The sequence below is a fragment of the Chiloscyllium plagiosum genome, chromosome 26 (assembly GCF_004010195.1).
Source record: "Chiloscyllium plagiosum isolate BGI_BamShark_2017 chromosome 26, ASM401019v2, whole genome shotgun sequence".
NCBI lineage: Eukaryota > Metazoa > Chordata > Chondrichthyes > Orectolobiformes > Hemiscylliidae > Chiloscyllium > Chiloscyllium plagiosum.
The window spans coordinates 48326891-48347555 of NC_057735.1; the positions used below are offsets into that span (position 1 = coordinate 48326891).

General features: G+C 40.0%; 1 protein-coding gene across 1 annotated transcript in view; it reads left to right on the forward strand.

Moving 5' to 3' along the window:
- Positions 1-101: 101 nt before the first annotated feature.
- The window catches only part of LOC122563332 (26S proteasome non-ATPase regulatory subunit 13-like), a 39616-nt gene continuing 19052 nt past the window's right edge, over positions 102-20665 (forward strand). Inside the window, exons 1-6 of the mRNA XM_043717071.1 lie at positions 102-281; positions 7202-7236; positions 8358-8413; positions 11062-11105; positions 11974-12060; positions 19852-20023. Of these exons, the coding sequence (XP_043573006.1) occupies positions 117-281; positions 7202-7236; positions 8358-8413; positions 11062-11105; positions 11974-12060; positions 19852-20023 (559 nt within the window). The 5' untranslated portion in view covers positions 102-116. The remainder of the gene's footprint in view (positions 282-7201; positions 7237-8357; positions 8414-11061; positions 11106-11973; positions 12061-19851; positions 20024-20665) is intronic.

Genomic DNA, 20665 nt, shown 5'->3' on the forward strand with positions numbered 1-20665 from the left:
CCCCTGTAACCTCCCTCCCCATCCTCCTCCCACCCCTTCTATCCCCTTTCCCTTCCCCACCTTTTTCTCTCCCCCACCCCAAACCCTTATATTTCCAAACCAGTCCAAAGGATTAGATGTCACTTCACTCTGCTCTATTGTTCAGTTCCTTTACTGGATCCACCTCCTTGAAGATTAACACTATCCTCTGTTTTCAATCCAGGCTGTGGCATCAACTCACAGTGGAACTTCTGGAGTTCACACTAATTCCATGTTTCCCATCTGGGGATAACCTGTTGCAGGTAGGATTATCTGTACCTCAGGCTATAAAGCATTTAACTTCACGCATTCATTTGTTTTAGCCTGATGTTTCCTCCACATTGTTATCGTGAAGTTCCGGAATGTGTGCAGCACAGTTTATGGACTTCAGCATGAAGTCTGAAGTGGACTGACACATTTGGATCTACATTTACAAAGCATAAGACTGTTACAATGGATCGCCATAATCACTCAATGTTACAGACTGAGGAAATCTGGAGTTGAAAGCAGAAACTGCTGGGAATACTCAATAGCTCTGGTAGCATTCTGTGCAGAGATGTTGGTAAAAATTCTAGGTCATCAGTTGAAAGATTCTTCATTTGAAATGATTTTCTGTCTCCACAATTCTGTCGAAGCTGCTCAGCAATTTACCCTCCCAAAGTTAGCCAGTGTCACTTTATATCTTGCTCTGCTGTGCCTTGCTTTGAAATCTTTTAATCCTTTCTGCTGCTATTCATATGTTCTGATCCCTGAAACCCTAAACATAACATTCTCATCCTAGTGTATGAACCCTTTCATGGCTTTGCCTCTTTGTGACTTTCCCAGTCTGACGAGCTTGGCATGCTTGGGTGAAATGTTGAGAAATTGCAAGAAGACTTATTTTAACAGATGTATTAAGGCTGTAGTGCTATGCTTGGAAGGTTTTCTCCCCTTCCTACTGTAGAAAGTGATTTCAAACAGAATATCTTGAGTTCTCCCACCCACAGGCCCGTCTATTGAAACAAACTGATTTGTATGTTTGGTGATATTTCCACTGCAAGTTATATAGACAGTATAAACCAAGTGGTCCAATATGTATATCTGCAATATCAGTTTGAATGTGGTGATGATTAAAATAGATGGTTTCCTTTGTTCTTAAATCTAGCATTTCTTGGATTTATTTTGTTTGATACATACTTGATCAAATGATTGCCTGGTCACATCATTTATACAGCTTGGATAAACTTCCCACATAATCCCCAAGTAGAAACGTACAGCACAGAAACAGACCCCTCAGTGCGACACTCACATGCTGACCAGATATCGTAAATTAATCCATTCCCATTTGCCAGCATTTGGCCCATATCCCTTTAAACCCTTTCTATTCATATACCCATCTAGACGCCTTTTAAATGTTGTAATTGTATCAGCCTCCACCACTTCCTCTGGCAGCTCATTCCACGCATGTGCGATCCTCTGCTTGAAAACATTGCCTCTTAGGCTCCTTTTAAATCTTTACCCTCTCACCTCAACCGAATCCCTCTAGTTCTGGACTCCCCCAATCTCAGGGAAAAAGATCTTGTCTATTTACCCTATCCATGCCCCTCATGATTTTATAAACCTCTATAAGGTCACCCCACAGCCTCCGACGCTCCAAGGAAAACAGCCCCAGCCTATTCGGCCTCTCCCCATAGCTCAAACCTTTCAACCCTGGCAGCATCCTCATAAATCTTTTGGAATCCTTTCAAAGTTTCACAACATCTTTCATATAGGAGGATGACCCTTCAGTTTGCATGCCAACCATATGGTCTATTATCCTATATAAGTCCACGCCCATTTGCCAGCATTTGGCACACATCCCTCTAAACCCTTTCTATTCATAAACCCATTCAAATGCCTTTTAAATGTTTGTAATTGTACCAGCCTCCTCCACTTCCTTGGCAGTTCATTCTACGCATGCACCACTTTCTGTGGAAAAGTTGCCCCTTGGGTCCTCAAATCTTTCCCCTCTCACCTTGAACCTATGCCTTCCAGATTTGGATTCCCCTCACCTGGGAAAAAAAAACTTGTCTATTTGCCCTATTCATGCCCCTCATCATTTTATAAATCTCTATAAGGTCCCCAGCCTATTCAGCCTCTTCCAACCCTGGCAACATCCTCCTAAAGCTTTTCTGAACCCTTAAGCTTCACAACATCTTTCCTGTAGCAGGGAGGTCACAGTTGAAGGCAGTCTTCCAAAAGTGGCCTAACCAATGTCCTGTTCAGTCACAACATGAGGCTTCATAAGAAAGCTACTGGGTCCACTGGCAATGATGGACTGATGAGTGGAGCAGAACCAGCAATTAAGACTCCGGCCTCAACTTTGTTTCTTTCACATGATTGTGTTTAATTCAAATGGTTTCATACCCTGCTGCAGTACTGACATTCTAGGTCATGATTCGGAGATACCAGTGTTGGACTGGGGTGTACAAAGTTAAAAATCACACAACACCAGGTTATAATCCAACAGGTTTAATTGGAAGCACTAGCTTTCGAAGCGCCGCCCCTTCATCAGGTGGTTGTGTAGGACACAATTGTAAGACACAGAATTTATAGCAATAGTTTACAGTGTGATGTAACTGAAATTATACACTGAAAAATACCTTGATTGTTTGTTGAGTCTTTCATCTGTTCGAATGCCATGATAGTTTCACTTCTTTCATGTGTAAATCACAAAACTTTTTTAAGTTACATTCTCAGGTTAACTGTAACAATTAGTGTTAGCTAGACAATATGTTGAAGGTGTTAGCTCCCTGTGTTCCCTGTCTGTGCCATAATGTTTAGACTGATTCTAATCTAAAAAGTGAGTTAACAGAGTTTTCCATGGATTCATGCAGGTTTTGAGCAAAGTACAATGTAACCCTGAAAGTACAAATTCACCCCACAAACGTATATGTGTATGTGTGCATATGGGTCTTTTTGTGTGTGTGTCTGTCTGTCTGTCTGGGTTGGGGGGTTGAGTGTGAGAGAGAGTGTATATATGTGTGTGTGTGTGTGTATGTGAGTGTAGAGTGTCTTAAGTCTGTGAGGGGACATGTGTGGGAGTGAGAGAGATTCTAGGTGATTGTGACAAGGCATCCTCCCTGTTCCTTCTTTATTTATCTGAAGCTTTTGACTGGTTGACCACATCATTCAGTGAATCACTTGTAGTGGTTTCCTTTTCTGCATCCACACCATTCACTTTGATATCCGGAGATCTATCTTTCCGCACCTTTTGTTTCGCATCCATATGTAATCCTTCAGCAATATCATCCAAAAACATACGGTCATAAAGTCATATAGTAGAGAATCAGACCCTTTGGTCAAACCAATCCATGCAAACCATGATCCCAAACTAGCTGGTTTAGAAACCGTTTCTACCCAACTGTTGTTAGAATACAGACTGGACTCTCAAACTCTTAACATTCGCATGTACCTGTGTTTTTGTTTTTTTGCCACTGTTTATCTATAATTGACCTATCTATGCTACTTAACTCTGTGATCTGCCTGTATGCTCGCAAGACAAAGCTTTTCACTGTGCCTCAGTACATGTGACAATAAATTCAATTCAATTCAACTAAACTCGGCCCACCTTCTAGCCTATATCCCTCACTACTTTCCCATTCATGTACTTATCCAAATGTCTTTTATAATTGTAACCGCATCCTCCTCCACTTTTGGAAGGTCATTCCACGCACAAACCAACGTCTGTGTTTTAAAAACAAAAATCTGTCCCTCATGTCTTTTTTTTGAAAACCTCTCCCAAATGAAAAATTGTTGAGGGGGAGGACCAGTTCTGTCAGGCGAATGACGGTGTCGGGGCAGAGGGACTGGTTGGGCCGACAGGAGAGGAAGAAGTGGAGGCCTTTCAGCCCTTCATGTTGGGGATACAGGTGGAAAGGACCTGTACATCCATGGTGAAGATGAGATGTTGGGGACCAAGTAATTGAAAGTTTTGGAAGAATGTTGGGGACCAAGTAATTGAAAGTTTTGGAAGAGGTGTAGGGCAGGGGTTGTGACTTGAATGTAGGTGGGGAGTTCCGGGACCTAAAGGGAAAGAACAGAGTCGAGGTAGGAAGAGATGAGCTTGGTGGGCAGAAGCAGGCACAATGTGTAATAATGCATGTGCGTATGCATGTGTGTGAGAGTGTATAATGTAGTGGGGGTCATCTGTAGTGTGACATGAACCCAAAGTCCCATTGTTTGCCGTCCTCATGGGTACCAAACTCATGTCATGCTACAGGTGACTCCACTACACCATACACTCTCACAAACACAAACACACTCTTACATACTCAGTTAAAAATCACACAACACCAGGTTATAGTCCAACAGGTTTAATTGGAAGCACTAGCTTTCGGAGTGCCGCTCCTTCATCAGGTGGTTGTGAAGGACACAATTATAAGGCACAATTTATAGCAAAAGTTTACAGTGTGATGTAAATGAAATTATACATTGAAAGATACCTTGATTGTCTGCTGAGTCTTCCATCTGTTTGAATACCATGATAGTTTCACTTCTTTCATGTGTGAATCACAAAACTTTCTTTTAAAAGTTGCATTCTCAGGTTAACTGTAACAATTCGTGTTAGCTAGACAATATGTTGAAGGTGTTAGCCCCCGTGTTCTCTGTCTATGTCATGATGTGTAGACTGATTCTAATCTAAAGCATGAGATAACAGAGTTTTACATGAATTCATGCAGTTTTTGAGCAAAGTACAATGTAACTCTACAAGTACAAATTCACCCACTGATTCTAATCCAAAAAGTGAGTTAACAGAGTCTTACATGGATTCATGCAGGTTTTGAGCAAAGTACAACGTAACCCTGAAAGTACAAATTCACCCCACAAACGTATGTGTGTATGTGTGCATATGGGTCTTTTTGTGTGTGTGTCTGTCTCTGTCTGGGTTGGGGGGGTTGAGTGTGAGAGAGAGTATGTATATGTGTATGTGAGTGTAGAGTGTGTTAAGTCTGTGAGGGGACATGTGTGGGAGTGAGAGAGATTCTAGGTGATTGTGACAAGCCATCCTCCCTGTTCCTTCTTTATTTATCTGAAGCTTTTGACTGGTTGACCACATCATTCAGTGAATCACTTGTAGTGGTTTCCTTTTCTGCATCCACACCATTCGCTTTGATATCCAGAGATCTATCTTTCCGCACCTTTTGTTTCGCATCCATATGTAATCCTTCAGCAATACCATCCAAAAACATACAGTCATAGAGTCATATAGTAGAGAATCAGACCCTTTGGTCAAACCAGTCCATGCAAACCATGATCCCAAACTAGCTGGTTTAGAAACCGTTTCTACCCAACTGTTGTTAGAATACAGACTGGACTCTCAAACTCTTAACATTCGCATGTACCTGTGTTTTTGTTTTTTTGCCACTGTTTATCTATAATTGACCTATCTATGCTACTTAACTCTGTGATCTGCCTGTATGCTCGCAAGACAAAGCTTTTCACTGTGCCTCAGTACATGTGACAATAAATTCAATTCAATTCAACTAAACTCGGCCCACCTTCTAGCCTATATCCCTCACTACTTTCCCATTCATGTACTTATCCAAATGTCTTTTATAATTGTAACCACATCCTCCTCCACTTTTGGAAGGTCATTCCATGCACAAACCAACGTCTGTGTTTTAAAAACAAAAATCTGTCCCTCATGTCTTTTTTTTGAAAACCTCTCCCATTTCACCTTAAAAATGTGCCTCCTTGTCTTGAAACCCCCCCCCCTCCCCCCGAATCCTAGGAAAAAGACAACTACCACTAACTCTATCTATACCCTTCATTATGTTCTATAAGGTCTCATCCTCCTACACTCCAATGGAAAAAGTCCCAGTCTTTCTTTCGAACTCAAACCTTCCATACCCAGCATCATCCTGGCAAATCTTTTCTGAATCCTCTACAGCTTATTGGTATCCTTCCTATAACTGGATATCCAGAACTGGATGCAGCATTCTGGATGGCAGGTTTCATATATATGAATGCATGACTCGACCTCACTCTGCCTCTGCTTGTCTGACATTTGGTATGGATAATATATTTCCTCCTAGCTAAATGTCAAGAAGATGTTTTAAAATTCTTTTTCAGGTTGGAGAAATGTAATCAGTGGCATGCAATAAAGATTAGTCTGAAGACCTCAATTATATACCACTTACATTAGTGACTTGGAGGAAGGGGCAAAATTTAAGGTATCAAAATTTGTTCACAATACAAAAGTAGTTGGGAGGATGTGACCATGTTGTGATGAGACCATAAGGAATTTCAATAGATTGAGTGAATGAACAAGGAATTGGCAGATAGAGTTTAATGCTGGAAAGTAAGGTAATGCGCTTTAGTACGAAGAATCAAAAGGTAGACTATTATTTAAATGGAGAAAACTCCAAAGAGTGCAGAGGGATCTGGGTGTTCTTGTGCACAAAAAGCACAAAGTTAACATGCAGGTGCAGCAAGTAATTAAGGCAAATGAAATGTTGACCTTTATTGCCACAGGGTTGGAGTTTAAAAAGGTGAAGTCTTGTTCTGACTGTACAGGATATTGCTGAGGCACCATTTGGAGTACTGTGTACAGGTTTATCTCCACATTTTTAAAAAACAGATACACTGGCATTGGAGGCTGTTCAAGAGATTCACCATGCTGATTCATGGAATGAAGAATTGAATTATCAAGAATAGCTAAATAGATTAAACTCGTATTTATTACAGTTTAGAAGAATGATGGATGTTGAAATGTGCAAACTTCTGAGGGGACTTGACGGGGTTAATGTTGAGAAGATGGGGGAATGTTGCATTAAAGGATATGGTTACAATATAAGGGATCACTCATTTAAAAGAGATAAGAAGGAATTTATTCTCCAAGAAAGTATTGTATGGCTGGAATTCTCTATCCTAGAGAGTTGTGGAAGCAAAATCAATCTAAGTATTTAAACAGGAGGTCATTGGACTTTTGAAAGTTCAAGGAGTTGGTGGGTATGCTGAGCTGGCACAAAAGAAGAGTTGAGGCCTGGGGCAGGCCAGCCATGATCTTGTTGAATGGCAGGGTAGGCTTGAGAGACTAAATGGCATATTTCTGCTCACATTCTTTTGTTATGTTCTAAGCTTGCCTGCAAAGCAGTAATGTGCGTCCATACTGGAAATGTATCTTCAGACATAACACTGTCTTTTTAATTTTTTTTTACAGTTATATGAACACTTCATAAGTGACTTTGAACACAGGTAAGCATTTGACAGAATGACTGTTGCCGACCTGGGACATAGTTACAGTTAAGTCAGATTTAGCGAGCTCTAGAACAAAGTATCTGTTTTTCTAAATGAGCTGAGTTTGGAGTCTGCACTCCTGACTAGAAGCATGGAACCATGGTGACTGGAAAGTGTTAAGTGGTGTGGTACATGTTAAACTAGTGTCCACAAACTAGCCTTTGGTATTTTCCTCAGTTTAAGATCTAATTGGAGCAGAATAATCTTTGGAATCAGTGATAAAAGTGCACTAAGGGCAGTATGAATGTGACAAATATAATGACATTTTTAACACACACAAAATTTAAAATAAAGTGCTGAAAGTACTTGGGGAGACATTGGAAAAGACCTTGGAGTGCAGGTTCATAATTCCTTGAAAGTGGAATCGCAGGTAGATAGGATAGTGAAGAAGCCGTTTGGTTTGCCTGCTTTTATTGGTCAGAGCATTAAGTAAAGGAGTTGGGACGTCATGTTGTGGCTGTACAGGACATTGGTTTGGCCACTTTTGGGGTATTGCATGCAATTCTAGTCTCCCTCCTATCGGAAGGATGTTGTGAAACTTGAAAGGATGTTGCTAGGGTTTGAAGGTTTGAACAATAGGGAGAGGCTGAATAGTCTGGGGCTGTTTTGCTGTTTTCCCTGGAGTGTTGGAGACAGAAGGGTGACTCTACATAGCTTTATAAAATCATGAGGGGCATGGATAGAGTAAGTAGACAAGGCCTTTTCCCTGGTGTGAGGGAGTCCAGAACTAGAGGGAATCAGGTTTAGGATGAGAGTGAAAAGATTTAAAAGGGGCCTAAGAGGCAATTTTTTCAAGCAGAAGCTAGTGCTGTGTGGTATGAGCTGCCAGAGGAAGTGGTGGAGGCTGATACAATTACCGCATTTAAAAGGCATCTGGATGGACTTAGAGGGATATGGGCCAAATGCTGGCAAATTGGAGTGGATTTATATAGGACAACCAGATGGCTGGCATGCAAACGTTAGACAGAAGAGTCGGTTTCCATGTTGTAATTCTCTGTCTCTGAGAGGAAGATGAGTTAATGTTTTGGATACATTCTCCATTTGTAAGGTGCAATTCTGTGATTAATGTTTCCTCACAGAATAAATCCATTGTCGCTGGTGGAAATCATCCTCCGTGTGGTTCGACAGATGAGTGGTATGTTCCTTAACTCGATCTGGTGTATCTGTTTGTCCTGATGGTCTGTATTGTACCTTGTCAAGCGCTCATTTCTGTGGTGTGTCCTCTATTTTCAACATGCGTAATCACAAAGTAAATGTCTACACCCCACACACTTAATGACAATGTCAATGCATCGACTTCATGCACCTGCACTGCACTGGACCTGAGATGGTATACCTCTTGTTGCTGCCTCTCCCTTGACCCTTCATTCTCTACTTTTTTTGTACCCTATTCCCTTCAGCACCAACTCTCTGTCCCATTCTCCACTGCCCTTGCTGTCTTACTTGCCCTGTGGTGGAAAACCGTGGACTTTGAATGCCGTATCAGTGACTTAGTAATTGAAATCAGATCACACAGGATATTTTTGATCAAAAAATAAACTTTTGTGTGTGCTGATTGCTCTCTGTCACCACCACCTTGGTTGTAATGACCTTGTGGCATTATCGCTAAGACTTAGGTAATGTTCTGGGGACCTGGGTTTGAATCCCACATAGCAGATGATAGAATTTAAATTCAGTAAAAATCTGGAATTAAGAGTCCAATGATGACCATGAACTCATTGTTGATTGTCAAAAGTACCCATCTGGTTCACTAATGCCCTCTTAACAGGGTCTAGTCTACATCTGTACCAGAATCCACAACCATGTGGTTGACTCTTAAACTATTAGAGATAAGCTATAAATGTTAGTCTAGCCAGCGATACTCTCATTCTGTGAATGAATTTTTAAAAAGTCATCTTTTTAACAGGCTGAGAGGCACTAGCTTAAGCAAGAATAATAAGCCTTTGTGTTCCTGTTTGATTTCAAAGGCTTTTGAGTGCCTTGTAATACAGCAGTTGGATGTTATCACTATGTTATGATGTGTTTGCTTAAAAACTCAGAATTATTGCACACGGAATGAGTGTCTATAAAACGTGACAGAATTCTGCATTACCATGATATTGTCTGGGTGCAGAGCATGTAAGTTCACTGTTAGAAGCAAGTTCCTTGAATTGAAAATTCCTGCCCTATATGGGGAACTGTTCAATACATAGCAACTGGCCATTTTGAACTTTGCAGGAGGAGCCATGTTAGTGTGAGGGAATGGATCCCATTCAAGGCAGCCATTGTTAGGATTCAGTATTCTCAAGTCTCATGCAGTATAAAGCTTCCCTCTGCTCTGTTAATAACAAGCTTCAGCCATTCACTCTGTGTGCTGCCACTGTAATCTGCTATTTAGCTGCCTTTCAGATCAGCCATCCTCTTTTTGAGATAGTGAATGAATCCCAAATTGGAGAGTGGGTTTGAGAAGTTGGGGTTATTTTCTTTGGAGCAGTGAAGCTTGAGAAGGTCTGATGGAAGGAATATGGAAAGCATGTAGGAAAGTGATGTTTAAATTCAAGGAACAGCCATGAATGTATTAAATGTAAGAGCAGGTTCAGTGGTCTACTCCTGCTTCTGTGGTACAACTATGTATTACTTTGGTTAGGCAGCATTTAGAATGTTGCGTCCCGCTCTGGAATCCACATTATAGGAGGGATGTGTTAGCACTGGAGAGTATTTTATCAGGATGCTGCCTGGTCTGGAGAATTCAGTTATGAAGAGAGATTGGACAGATTGGGATTGTTTTCTTTTGAGCAAAGGAGATTGGGAGACGGGGGGGGGGCCATCATGATAGAAAATAGGTGGCAGGTTTAGATAGAGGATCTGGATCGGCACAGGCTTGGAGGGCCGAAGGGCCTGTTCCTGTCCTGTAATTTTCTTTGATTTAAGATGTATAAAATTATGAGGGACATAAATTGAGTAGGTAGGAAGAAACTTTTTCCCTTTGGTGAGATCAGTGATCAGGACGTAGATTTAAGGTGAAGGGCAGAAGGATTGCAGGAGATGAGGAAAATCTTGCTGTGCACGAGTGGTTTTGGTGTTTCCTATATTACAATAGCACAACAAGCTCCCACAAGTAGCATTGTGAAATTGACCAGAGAATCTGTTTGCGAATTAAAGGATAATAATGAGCCAGGTAGAATACTCCTGCTCCACAATATCGTGCTACAAGATCATTCTTGTCCCTTTAAAAGGGCAGATGAATTCTCCATTTACGCTTTCATTTTCATTTGAAAGATGGCACCTGAATGTTACCGAATTCTTTCAGCATTACACTGGAGTGTCAGTCAAAAGCATGTAGTCAACGTCTGGAGTGGGGCTGAAATCGATGATTGTCTGAACCACACATGAAATGTTCATAGACGCTTGCCTGACCCTCTTGTTTTGAGAGAGGACTTGATTAAGCTTGATTCCCAATTGAAAAGCGACCTTACACTTTTTCTGTCTTGTTAATTACTCCCCCTTCTGAAGGTTGCCAGCAACTGCAGAGCTCTGCAGCAGCAAAACCTAGCATTCTCCAGGTATGAATGGTTCCAAGGTTATCATGGAATAGCAGGACCCAAATTATCTGTCAAATGTAGATAGTGTCATTGTCATTATGTAAAATAGTCTTTCTGGTGCTTGCCTCAGTTGAGGAATAAATACATGTGTAAAATGTCATCGCTGTGGAGTGAGAGTTAAATAGTGGAAGCTCAAAGAAAGCGGTTTTGATTTTGAATGAAACTGGAGATTTGCACTTTATTTTTGTATTTTTTTTCTCAGATGCACAAATGGCTTTAAGTCTACTTGAAAAGACATGGGAGAAGGTAAGGTGAAATAAGCAGTCTTAAATTGTTTTAGCACTTTCATGTGAAGCTTGAATTGTACCTCATAACTTTTACTTGCATTTCGCGGAAGGGAAGAAGGCTGTTGATGAACAACAAGACAAGATGTCGGTAACTGGGCAAAGTTAGAAATGTAATAGATTTTAAGCAGATGAATCAACATGAAGCTCTGCACTAGGATGGAAGACAGGAGAGACCAAATGGCAAAAGACTTGGTGTAGAGCCAAAGGAAAAGGTAATGGGACAAATAAACCAATGGATTGTTATATTTGGGTACAGTTCCACCGAAACAGGGACTGGATCAGGATAGGATATAGTTCCAAAGAGATTCTGGATTGGTTATGCATTGATGGGACCTGGGAATGTATCAGGCTTGGATATGATTCTGTAGAGACTGACTGTGTTACTTTTGAATGTGGTTCCACAAGGATAACACAATTGTTAAGAAATCCATTGGGCAGGGAGAAGGCAGGCAGATTAAATTAAGAAATGGATAACTAGGCAAATGAAGGTGATAATAAAAGGGTAGCATCTGTTCAGGATTTCAAGCAAGGGTTGTACAGGAGGAGGACAGATCTCTTGGATACATTCCACAGCTCAAACTGGAAGCTGAGATGTAATGGAGAGTGTACAAACCTCAAGCATATAACTAAACCTTGGGTGACAGAAATAATACCCATGATCTTCCTGTGGAAGCTTGGGAAAAAAAAACTTTATTGATAAAGATGCAGAGCATGCCCATATATCAAGTTGATTTAATAGTAGAAAACAGACCTCGAGTAAACCAGCCTTGGAGAGATCCAAAAGATACCCAGATACTGATTACAACCTTTTGTCTTTAATCTGACAGGTGAAGGGTAATGATGAAGCTATGATTCTCTGTAGAACTGCCATTGCTGCTATTAAAATCAAAATTGGGGACCTTCAGGAAACTAAGGTAATAAAAGACAAGAATTCCACAACGGGTGTACAGAGAGAGGCCGCGGTAGTCTTATGAGAAAACAAGATGACCTAAGGAGTATCTAATGAAAACACTGGTTATGAATGGAAGAGCACAACCAAGAGTGACACAAATGAAGGGATTTATTTGCTTTTATTTTGGAAAGTCTTTCAAGAATGTGATGAGTTTTAAGACTTGTTGAACGTGTATTTCTTTAGACACCTAAACCAAAAGCTATCACTGTGTGCTTTGACTACCATTGCATTCCTCAAAAAGAAAAACAGCCGCAACAGAAAGACTCAACAACTCTACTTGGTGGTGAAAAGGCCTGCAATTGTGTCACATCGAAGGCAAATCAAATACAGTTTAAATTAAATTCCAATTATTGTCAAGCTTAGCATTTTTAAAGTAGCTTCTGATTCAAGATTTCCCTGTTGCAACCAAGATGATCAAACAATTAGATTTGCTTCAAATATGCCAATTTCTACTTCAAATCATTAACCATTTCAGGAAATTTATAATGACAAATTTTATTGTGTTGGAACTTTGTGGTTGGAACTGAAGACTTCGACACAACTTAACGTAACCAGAATTGAACTACAGTCACAATAAGAAGTCAAGTTTTAATTCCCCTTAATTTCAATTTAATTCAGACTAATTGTTAATAAGAAGACACAATAGAATAGCACAGCTTGCTGAAAGAAAACTAAATTATCATTTTTTCCTGTTCGTTCTTAGGCACTTGTTCAAATGATTGTTATAAAACTGAAGCAAAAGTAAGTTTTCTCAGTTAACCCTTCAATTTTCTTGCACCAAAATGTGAGAACAAGAGCTTCCTAATGTTTGTGGACTATAAGCTCATACCAGAGCTTGAGACAGCACTGCAATCTCGCTATCTAACATTAGAAATGAGGACCAAAAGATGTTATTCTATTTTTGATTACTTCATTCTTCTTGATCCAGTTTTTAATTTTAGATATTTGCTGCTTAACCTGTATTGACAAAATGTGTTCATGTATTTTCAGCTTAATCTGCATAAAATAGTTGCAGCTTTTTTAACCACTAGTTTCTAGTTTGCGTTTCGCGAAAATGTGGAAGCAAGTTGAAGCCAACCCTTTGTGAAGTGATGGATTTCACAATTGCAATTATTGATTTTAAAGTAAATCCACACCAAAATCTTAACCTGGAATTGGGATGTAAATCAAGAATTGAAATAAATATACTTGACAATCACATTCAAATTGCATAATCTTGAGCAATTTATATTCCCAGGTATAGATCCCTCAGAAAAATTTGTAGTTTATCTTCACCCTGAAAAAAATGAATGGTTGTTTGTCATTTATATAAATGATTTGGATGAGAATGTAGGAGGCATGGCTAGTAAGTTTGCAGATGTAACCAAAATTAGTGGTGTAGTGCAGTAATGGAGGTTATCTAAGAGTGAAAATAGATCTTGATCAATTGGGCCAATGGACTTGAGGACTGGCAGATGGATTTTAATTTGGATAAATGCAAGGTTTTGCATTTTGATAAAACAAACAAGGGCAGGGCTTAAACAGTTAATGATAGGGCCCTGGATAGTGTTGTCAAACGGAGAGACCTAGAAATTCGGGTACATAGTTCTTCAAAAGTTGTGCCATAAAGTGGTTAAGAAGGCATTTGGCACACTTGCCTTCATTGTGCAGACCCATTGAGTATTGGAGTTGGGACATCATGTTGAGGTTGTATGATGTTGGTGAGGCCACTTTTGGATAACTGTGAACAGTTCTAATCACCCTGCTATAGGAAGGATATTATTACATTGGAGAGTGTTCAGAAAAGATTTACTATGATGCTGACACTGCAGGCTTTGAGTTATAAGGAGAAGCTGGATAGGCTGGGACATTTTTCGTTGGAGCTTAGGAAGTCAAGGGGTGACCTTGTAGAGGTTTATAAAATCATGAGGGGTATAGGTAAGGTAAATAGCAAGGGTCTTTTCCCAGGGAAGGGAGTTCAAAACTAGGTATATTTTAAAGGTGAAAGGAAAAAGATTTAACATGGACTGAGAGGCAACATTTTCCACAAAGAGCGTGGTTTGTGTGTGGAATGAATTGCCAGAGGAAGTGGTGGATGTCGATTCAGTGACGACATTTAAGACATTTGGACAGGTACGGGATTAGGCAAAGTTGAGAGCAATATGGGCCAAACGCAGACAAGTGGCACGAGTTTAGATTGAGAAACCTGGTCAGCATGGACATGTTGGACTGAAGGGTGTATCTGTGCTGTATGACTTTATGACCTTAAACAAAACATGTCTGCTTGTATACTTCCAACGTCCAAGACAAATGCACAAAGGGTTTGAACAGCCATTGTACTTTTCTTTTGAAAGAGAGACTTTCATATGAGAAATATTGTGTCTTCTCATAGACTTATGACGCAGAGATTTCCACAAATTCTCTCAAACTTCCATACAAACTTTGTTTCTTGGTTTTCAACATTTGAAGTTATTTCATCTGCTTATTGTAATTGTTACAGCTGCATTGTATGCTCCTGATCTCGCTCCTTCTTGTTTCCTTTCTCTCCCCGTCCCTCCTGCTCTCTGTTATAGTTCAGATCCCAGCATTGTCACTTAGTGTGATTTTTTTTTCACCCTCGTCAATTTTAAACTGCTGTTGGTATGGCGTCACACCGCTTTTGTCATTCCTCAATGGCATGTAGGACATACAAACAAGGAACAAGTGTAGGCCACTTGGTCCTTCGATCCTGGTCCACAAATTAATGAGATCTGATCTTGGATCTGATTTTAATCTCAACTCAACATTCCTGCATATCCCTGATAATCTTTCATCCCCTTGGTAATCAAGAATCTATCTACCTCAGCCTTAAAAATATTGAAAAGTTTTGCATCCACTGCCTTTTGAGAAAGAGAGTTCCTCAGACTCTCAAGCCTCAGAGGAAGAAAAATGCTTCCTCATCTCTTTTGAATGGGCGCCTGATTATTTTTTAACTGTGACCCTAGTTTTAGAATTCTCTGTTACTGATTCCACAGGTTCGATTTCTGTAGGACTTGCACTTTGTTAACTCCTTTTTTTAAATATCAAAAGAAGAAACTTTCTATTTTTTTATATTTTGGCGAGCATTCTCTTGTATTTTGTGGCATCCTTGAGATCCTACTCCTGCAGTTTCAGCATCAAACCTGTACTATAATTCTGAATCAGTTGTTAATTGGTTATTTTATACTATTCATTTATTTTTATTGGTTTTTATGTATTATGTTAACGTTACCTCCAGCATGTGTAAGATGTTAAAACTTGGACAGAATAAGCATTGACCAATTAACAGATGCTTACTCCTGATAAACAAGTGTCTGTGCCAGATGTTTGAGCTTCCTGCTTTCAAATTCTCCCTTTTATAAAACCAACCCATAAACTTACAAACTTTCTATAATCTGACTCTTGTTTTTCTTTTCAACAAAAGCTGCCTGCAGACACTCTTCCCAGTCTGTCGAGGAGCAGGGAGGCCCTCTCTACCTCTGACCCCTTTCACCTGTGTTGCCCCAGGCTGTCTTTTCACATCGTCTTTCTCCCCCCCCAAAACTCTGGTTTCTCTCTTATGTCCCAATGCAGTGTTCCCCAGGTCGTGATCTAACTCTTCCTCCTCCTTCCCGTTCTCCCTTCTTCCCATCTCTCCCACACTGTCCTGATCTCCTCTTCCTCCCCACTCCCAGGCTGTGTCCCCTGCAAATCTGCTCATGCTGTTTAAAGTTTCGACTGATGCTAGCGTCAGTAAACACAGTTTTCTCTGTACCATAATTAGTTACCAACTCTTCCATATTATCTCCACTTTGGTGAGATCTCACTCATGTCATTTAAGTTGCCGCAACTGTAAGGTTTCAGTCCTGTGCTTGTAGGTTTAAGATTCTCTTATTCTGAGATTTATGAGAAATCATAATAACATGAGCCCTGCTTTTAAAAAAACTTATTTAAAAACTTCAAAACCACAACTGGGGCAGCACACTAATCTACGAGAGATTATGGGGACACCATATATGAATCTGCGTAGATTATATCTTTACAGTGACCTACCAAGTTGCATTATTTTCACCTAAGAACAGATTGTGCTTTTCACAGCCTCCCATGCTCCAGTGAAATAAGTCCCAGCCTATCCAGCCTCTCTTTACAACTCAAACCCTCATTCCCAGCCACATTCTCGTGAACATTTCCTGAATCATTGCAGACTGATGCCACCCCCAGAGGGCCACAGCCTGATGAGGAATGTGCAGGGAAATTCAAGCTCTCCGACACCAGATGGTTCTGGGATCTGCGCTTAGGGGGACAAGAGGGACATAGAGGACGGATCCCCTGTGACACCCACCCCAGCCTCAATCTCACCAGCCAAGGCAGGTGTGATTGATTATCAAACAACCTGTATTGACAGGATCCTGATAGAATATAATAGTTCATAATACAAATCATTCAATATCATTTTGAGTTTTTTAGCTGATACAGTGGTATGAAAGAGCTTGTTATTAAGTTAAATTCCATCCTCACTGACTTGCTACACCCTCTGCATGTGCAGCGTGCTTAGAGTTGCTGTTCTCATCTCTTTCTATGCACCATGGTCACTTAATTGGAATATCATCCTTAGTATTCAAGCCTACTCTGAGCTTCGTTGCTGTTTGTATTTGCTTGTGACAAGTTATTTTTGTGACTAACTTTCATGTTCTAACAAGCATCTCAATTATGCACGGTTAACTGCAAGGCCTCCTGTCGATTTGATTGTTTGTTGTCTATAGTTGTTAATGGTCCACTGGGATCTTTATCTCTAAGGCAGCTTGCAAAGTTTAATGACTTTTACCTTTTATAAAGTGCCAGTCAAATTTTGAATTTCATCATGATTAGATTAGATCAGATTACTTACAGCGTGGAAACAGGCCCTTCGGCCCAACAAGTCCTCACCGACCCTCCGAAGAACAACCCACCCATACCCATTCCCCTACATTTACCCCTTCACCTAACATTACGGGCAATTTAGTATGGCCAATTCACCTAACCTGCACATCTTTGGAATGTGGGAGGAAACCGGAGCACCTGGAGGAAACCCACGCAGACACAGGAGAATGTGGAAACTCCACACAGCTAGTTGCGCGAGGTGGAAATTGAATCTAGGTCTCTGCTGCTGTGAGGCAGCAGTGCTAACCACTGCCACTGTGCCGGCCCATGTAGCAAACTAATTAATGATGTTATGGTAAAGGATCCTTTAGGCAAGTGTGATCATCACATGATAGAATTACACATTCATTGTGAGGGTCAGAAACGTGGGTCTAAAATTAGCAACTTAAATAAGCAAATGTTGCTTGAACTGGCACTCTTGATAAACGAGCAAAAATTATATACCGCAAATACTGTGAAGTTTACAGTATTGTACTGTTATTACTTCAAGTTCATTTATGTTAACGTACAAACACTTGCTCTTAAATCGAATGGCAACATGAAATATCAGTTGTTTCAATTTTGAGTCAATTTCTCCTCAAATACTGCGATGCCCAAGTAGTTGGTTGAGGGTGAGAGTGACAACGCTATCTGCCGGGAAGTTTTATTCAAGGCACAGTTGTATTATTATATAAGTGATTTATGTTATAAATAGTCATAGTGATGGATAGCATGGAAACAGACCTTTCAGTCCAATTCATCCATGCTGAACAGCTATTCTAAATTAATCTAGTCCCATTTGCAGCATTTGGCACATATCCCGCTAAACCTTTCCTATTCATGTATCCATCCGGTGTATCAGCCTCCACCATTTCCTCTGGCAGCTCATTCCATACATGCACCAACCTCAGTGTGAAAAGGTTTCCCCTCTGGTCTCTTTCAAATCTTTCCCCTCTCACCTTAAACATATGCCCTCTAGTTTTGGACTCCCTTACCCTGAGTGATCTGTAATCCCCCCACGCATTATGTTTCTATTACTTAGTGTGTTTTTATACTGTTTAGGCCTCTTCATTAACAGCACACAGCCGATCAACTGGCACATTCCTGGTCCCATAGGTGTTAGATAATGAAAAGTTTATTGTACAATGATTTGAAGACAGTTGTCTAAACTGGACTAGGAAATAAGTTCAAAGTTAAACCAGTAGCAGACATTTTAAGATGTTTAATAACCCAACAAAAAGTGTAGTCTTGAAATGTATCAGGATTGGAGAAATTTAAGAAACCATAGAAAGATAACAAGTTTTTAAAAAACGGAGGAATTAAATTGGAAGAATCAATTAGCAAGAAATGTAGAAAATTTCACCATGTTTTTACAATCACAAAGCTGTGAGGATGCAGATGTCCCACATTTTCACTGAGGCTCTGGACATTTTGATTTAATTTCTCTGTCTTGGGATCCAGAAAATAGGAATTGCTCCCTTTTTGTTCCTCCTTTTACATTCTGCGTCATCTTTAAGGTGTTTGTGACACAGCTCAATGGATAAGTTGCTGACATGAAACTCCTCTCAGTCATTAATACTAGTGCTGCTCAGCCTGAAGAAGAGCTTCAGAATATCTTTGTAGTATTTTCTTTCTCCTGGCCTGAGACACTGGCCATTTGAGAGCTGAGAAAACAGGACCTGGCAAGCAAGACATTTCTCAGCCAGTGATTGCAGCATTTCATTGAGGAGGCATCCTTCTAATGGGACTTTGAGCTAAGTTTCTGTCCACCTATTCAGGACTGCTTGGCATCTCTTGTGAAGAAAAGCAGAAAGTTCCCTGACTGGCCTAACCGGTATTTACCTGTAAACCAACACCACTGAAATAAATTCAATTTGTTCTGTTGTGTAGTGTTTCTGGGTCCTCCCTGTCCACAAATTAGTCTACACAACAATGATTATGCTTCCAAAGTAATATATTGTCTCTGAAGCATTTTGGTATGTTCTAAAACTACATAATGTGTTAAGTGCAAATTACGCCTTGCTTCCTGAAGGTGGCACTTGAGCTGATCCAGCATTTCAGCCAGGAGGTCAACTGGGAGTGATAGCAGGGCAGTATCTTTACCACAGGGCATGGATGATGTCAATCGTGTCAAATATTCCTTGAATTCCAGTAAAAGTCGCTTGAATGTATTTGTAAATTTTGCTTTGTGAGTTGCTGGCACAGTCTGTTCCGTTTCTATCTGAAAATGTGCTCAATGTGAAATGATCTGTGAGATAATCTGAAAGGTTAGGTGATCATCTAAATTTTATCCACAAAGAAAGATTATTCCCATATGTGAAACCTGATTAAATAAATGCTCCAAAAGAAATTGAAATTTGAGACCTAAATAATTTGCATGCTAAAATATACAAGAGACACTCCGAAATCTTACATCTATAAATTATGAACTATGAACAGTCTTAAATTCAACAACTTATTTTACAACTTAAAACATGGCCATGGAGGGTCAGTTTGAGACATCAATGTGCTTTATACAAGGAGCCTTTCACCCAGTACCCTTAACGGTGGAGAAACCACTGAATATCTAGCAATGACTGTTTACAAGTCTCTAGTACAGGAAGAGAGCTGTTAATCTGCCTCAAATGGTTCTACTGAAAAAATTTTACAATGCATGCAATGCCCGTTTTCAAAATGAAGACATCAACTTGAAAAAGAAAGCTAACACCATAGGTTGTTTGTAGTTTACACATTTCACTGTATGGCCTCACTGTAGGTTAAAGGCAGTGTGCTGTCAAAAGGCATGATATTGAAATGCTCTGATATGTTGTTGTATCTTTCTTTTCATTTAGTGATATTCCCAGATCTAATCTGTAGTTTCTATCCTTGCACGTATTAGAAAATCATTGAAGAAGTGGATGAGATGCTGCAGAAGTTGCCAGGAGTAACGTCTGTCCATGGCCGGTTTTATGACACTTCCAGCAGTTACTATCAGGTCGTGGGTGATCACGCTGCTTACTACAGGGAGGCTCTACGGTATCTTGGCTGCACTGAACTCTCCGACTTATCAAGTAATTGCTGCTTTGCTCCTTTTTAAAAGTATTGTAGTTTCAATGAGAGCTGGATTTGGGGATGGGAGTACTGATTGACAAGATTTCTCTAATTGCTCTTTTATCATTCCTCCTTTAAATTTTTTCTTAATTGTTTACCTACAAATCTGCTACAACTAATGTAGAATCTGGTTTCTCTGTCTTTCTGGTTTATCGTTCCATATTGGTTTGGGAAGATGGCATGTTGGATAATTTTGTTGTGAATTCAAAGTATGTCTCTGGGTATAGCACACTATGCCAGAGCTTGTTTCTGGCAAAAGTGACTTTGAATAAAATGGAAGCGTCCACCCATAAGAATAACACAACATTTGTAAGGGGCTTCAAATAGATTTTACTACAAGACAAATCCCTTACACATGCGCACATGTATAAATGCAGTCATAAGCTGCTAAAGCAGAGCAGACAACAGCAGGACATAATGATTATGTGATGTTCTCAGTTCCACCACTTCTCTGGTGAAATGCTCCTCATTAGTGAATAAAATAATCTAGATGTTTTTGAACAATCTCTAATTTTGTTTGCAGTTGAAAATTAATTGAAATCTGCTGTTTAAAATCTAAGGTTGCTAGCCTACTAAATGTGCATTGATTTATTGAATTATAG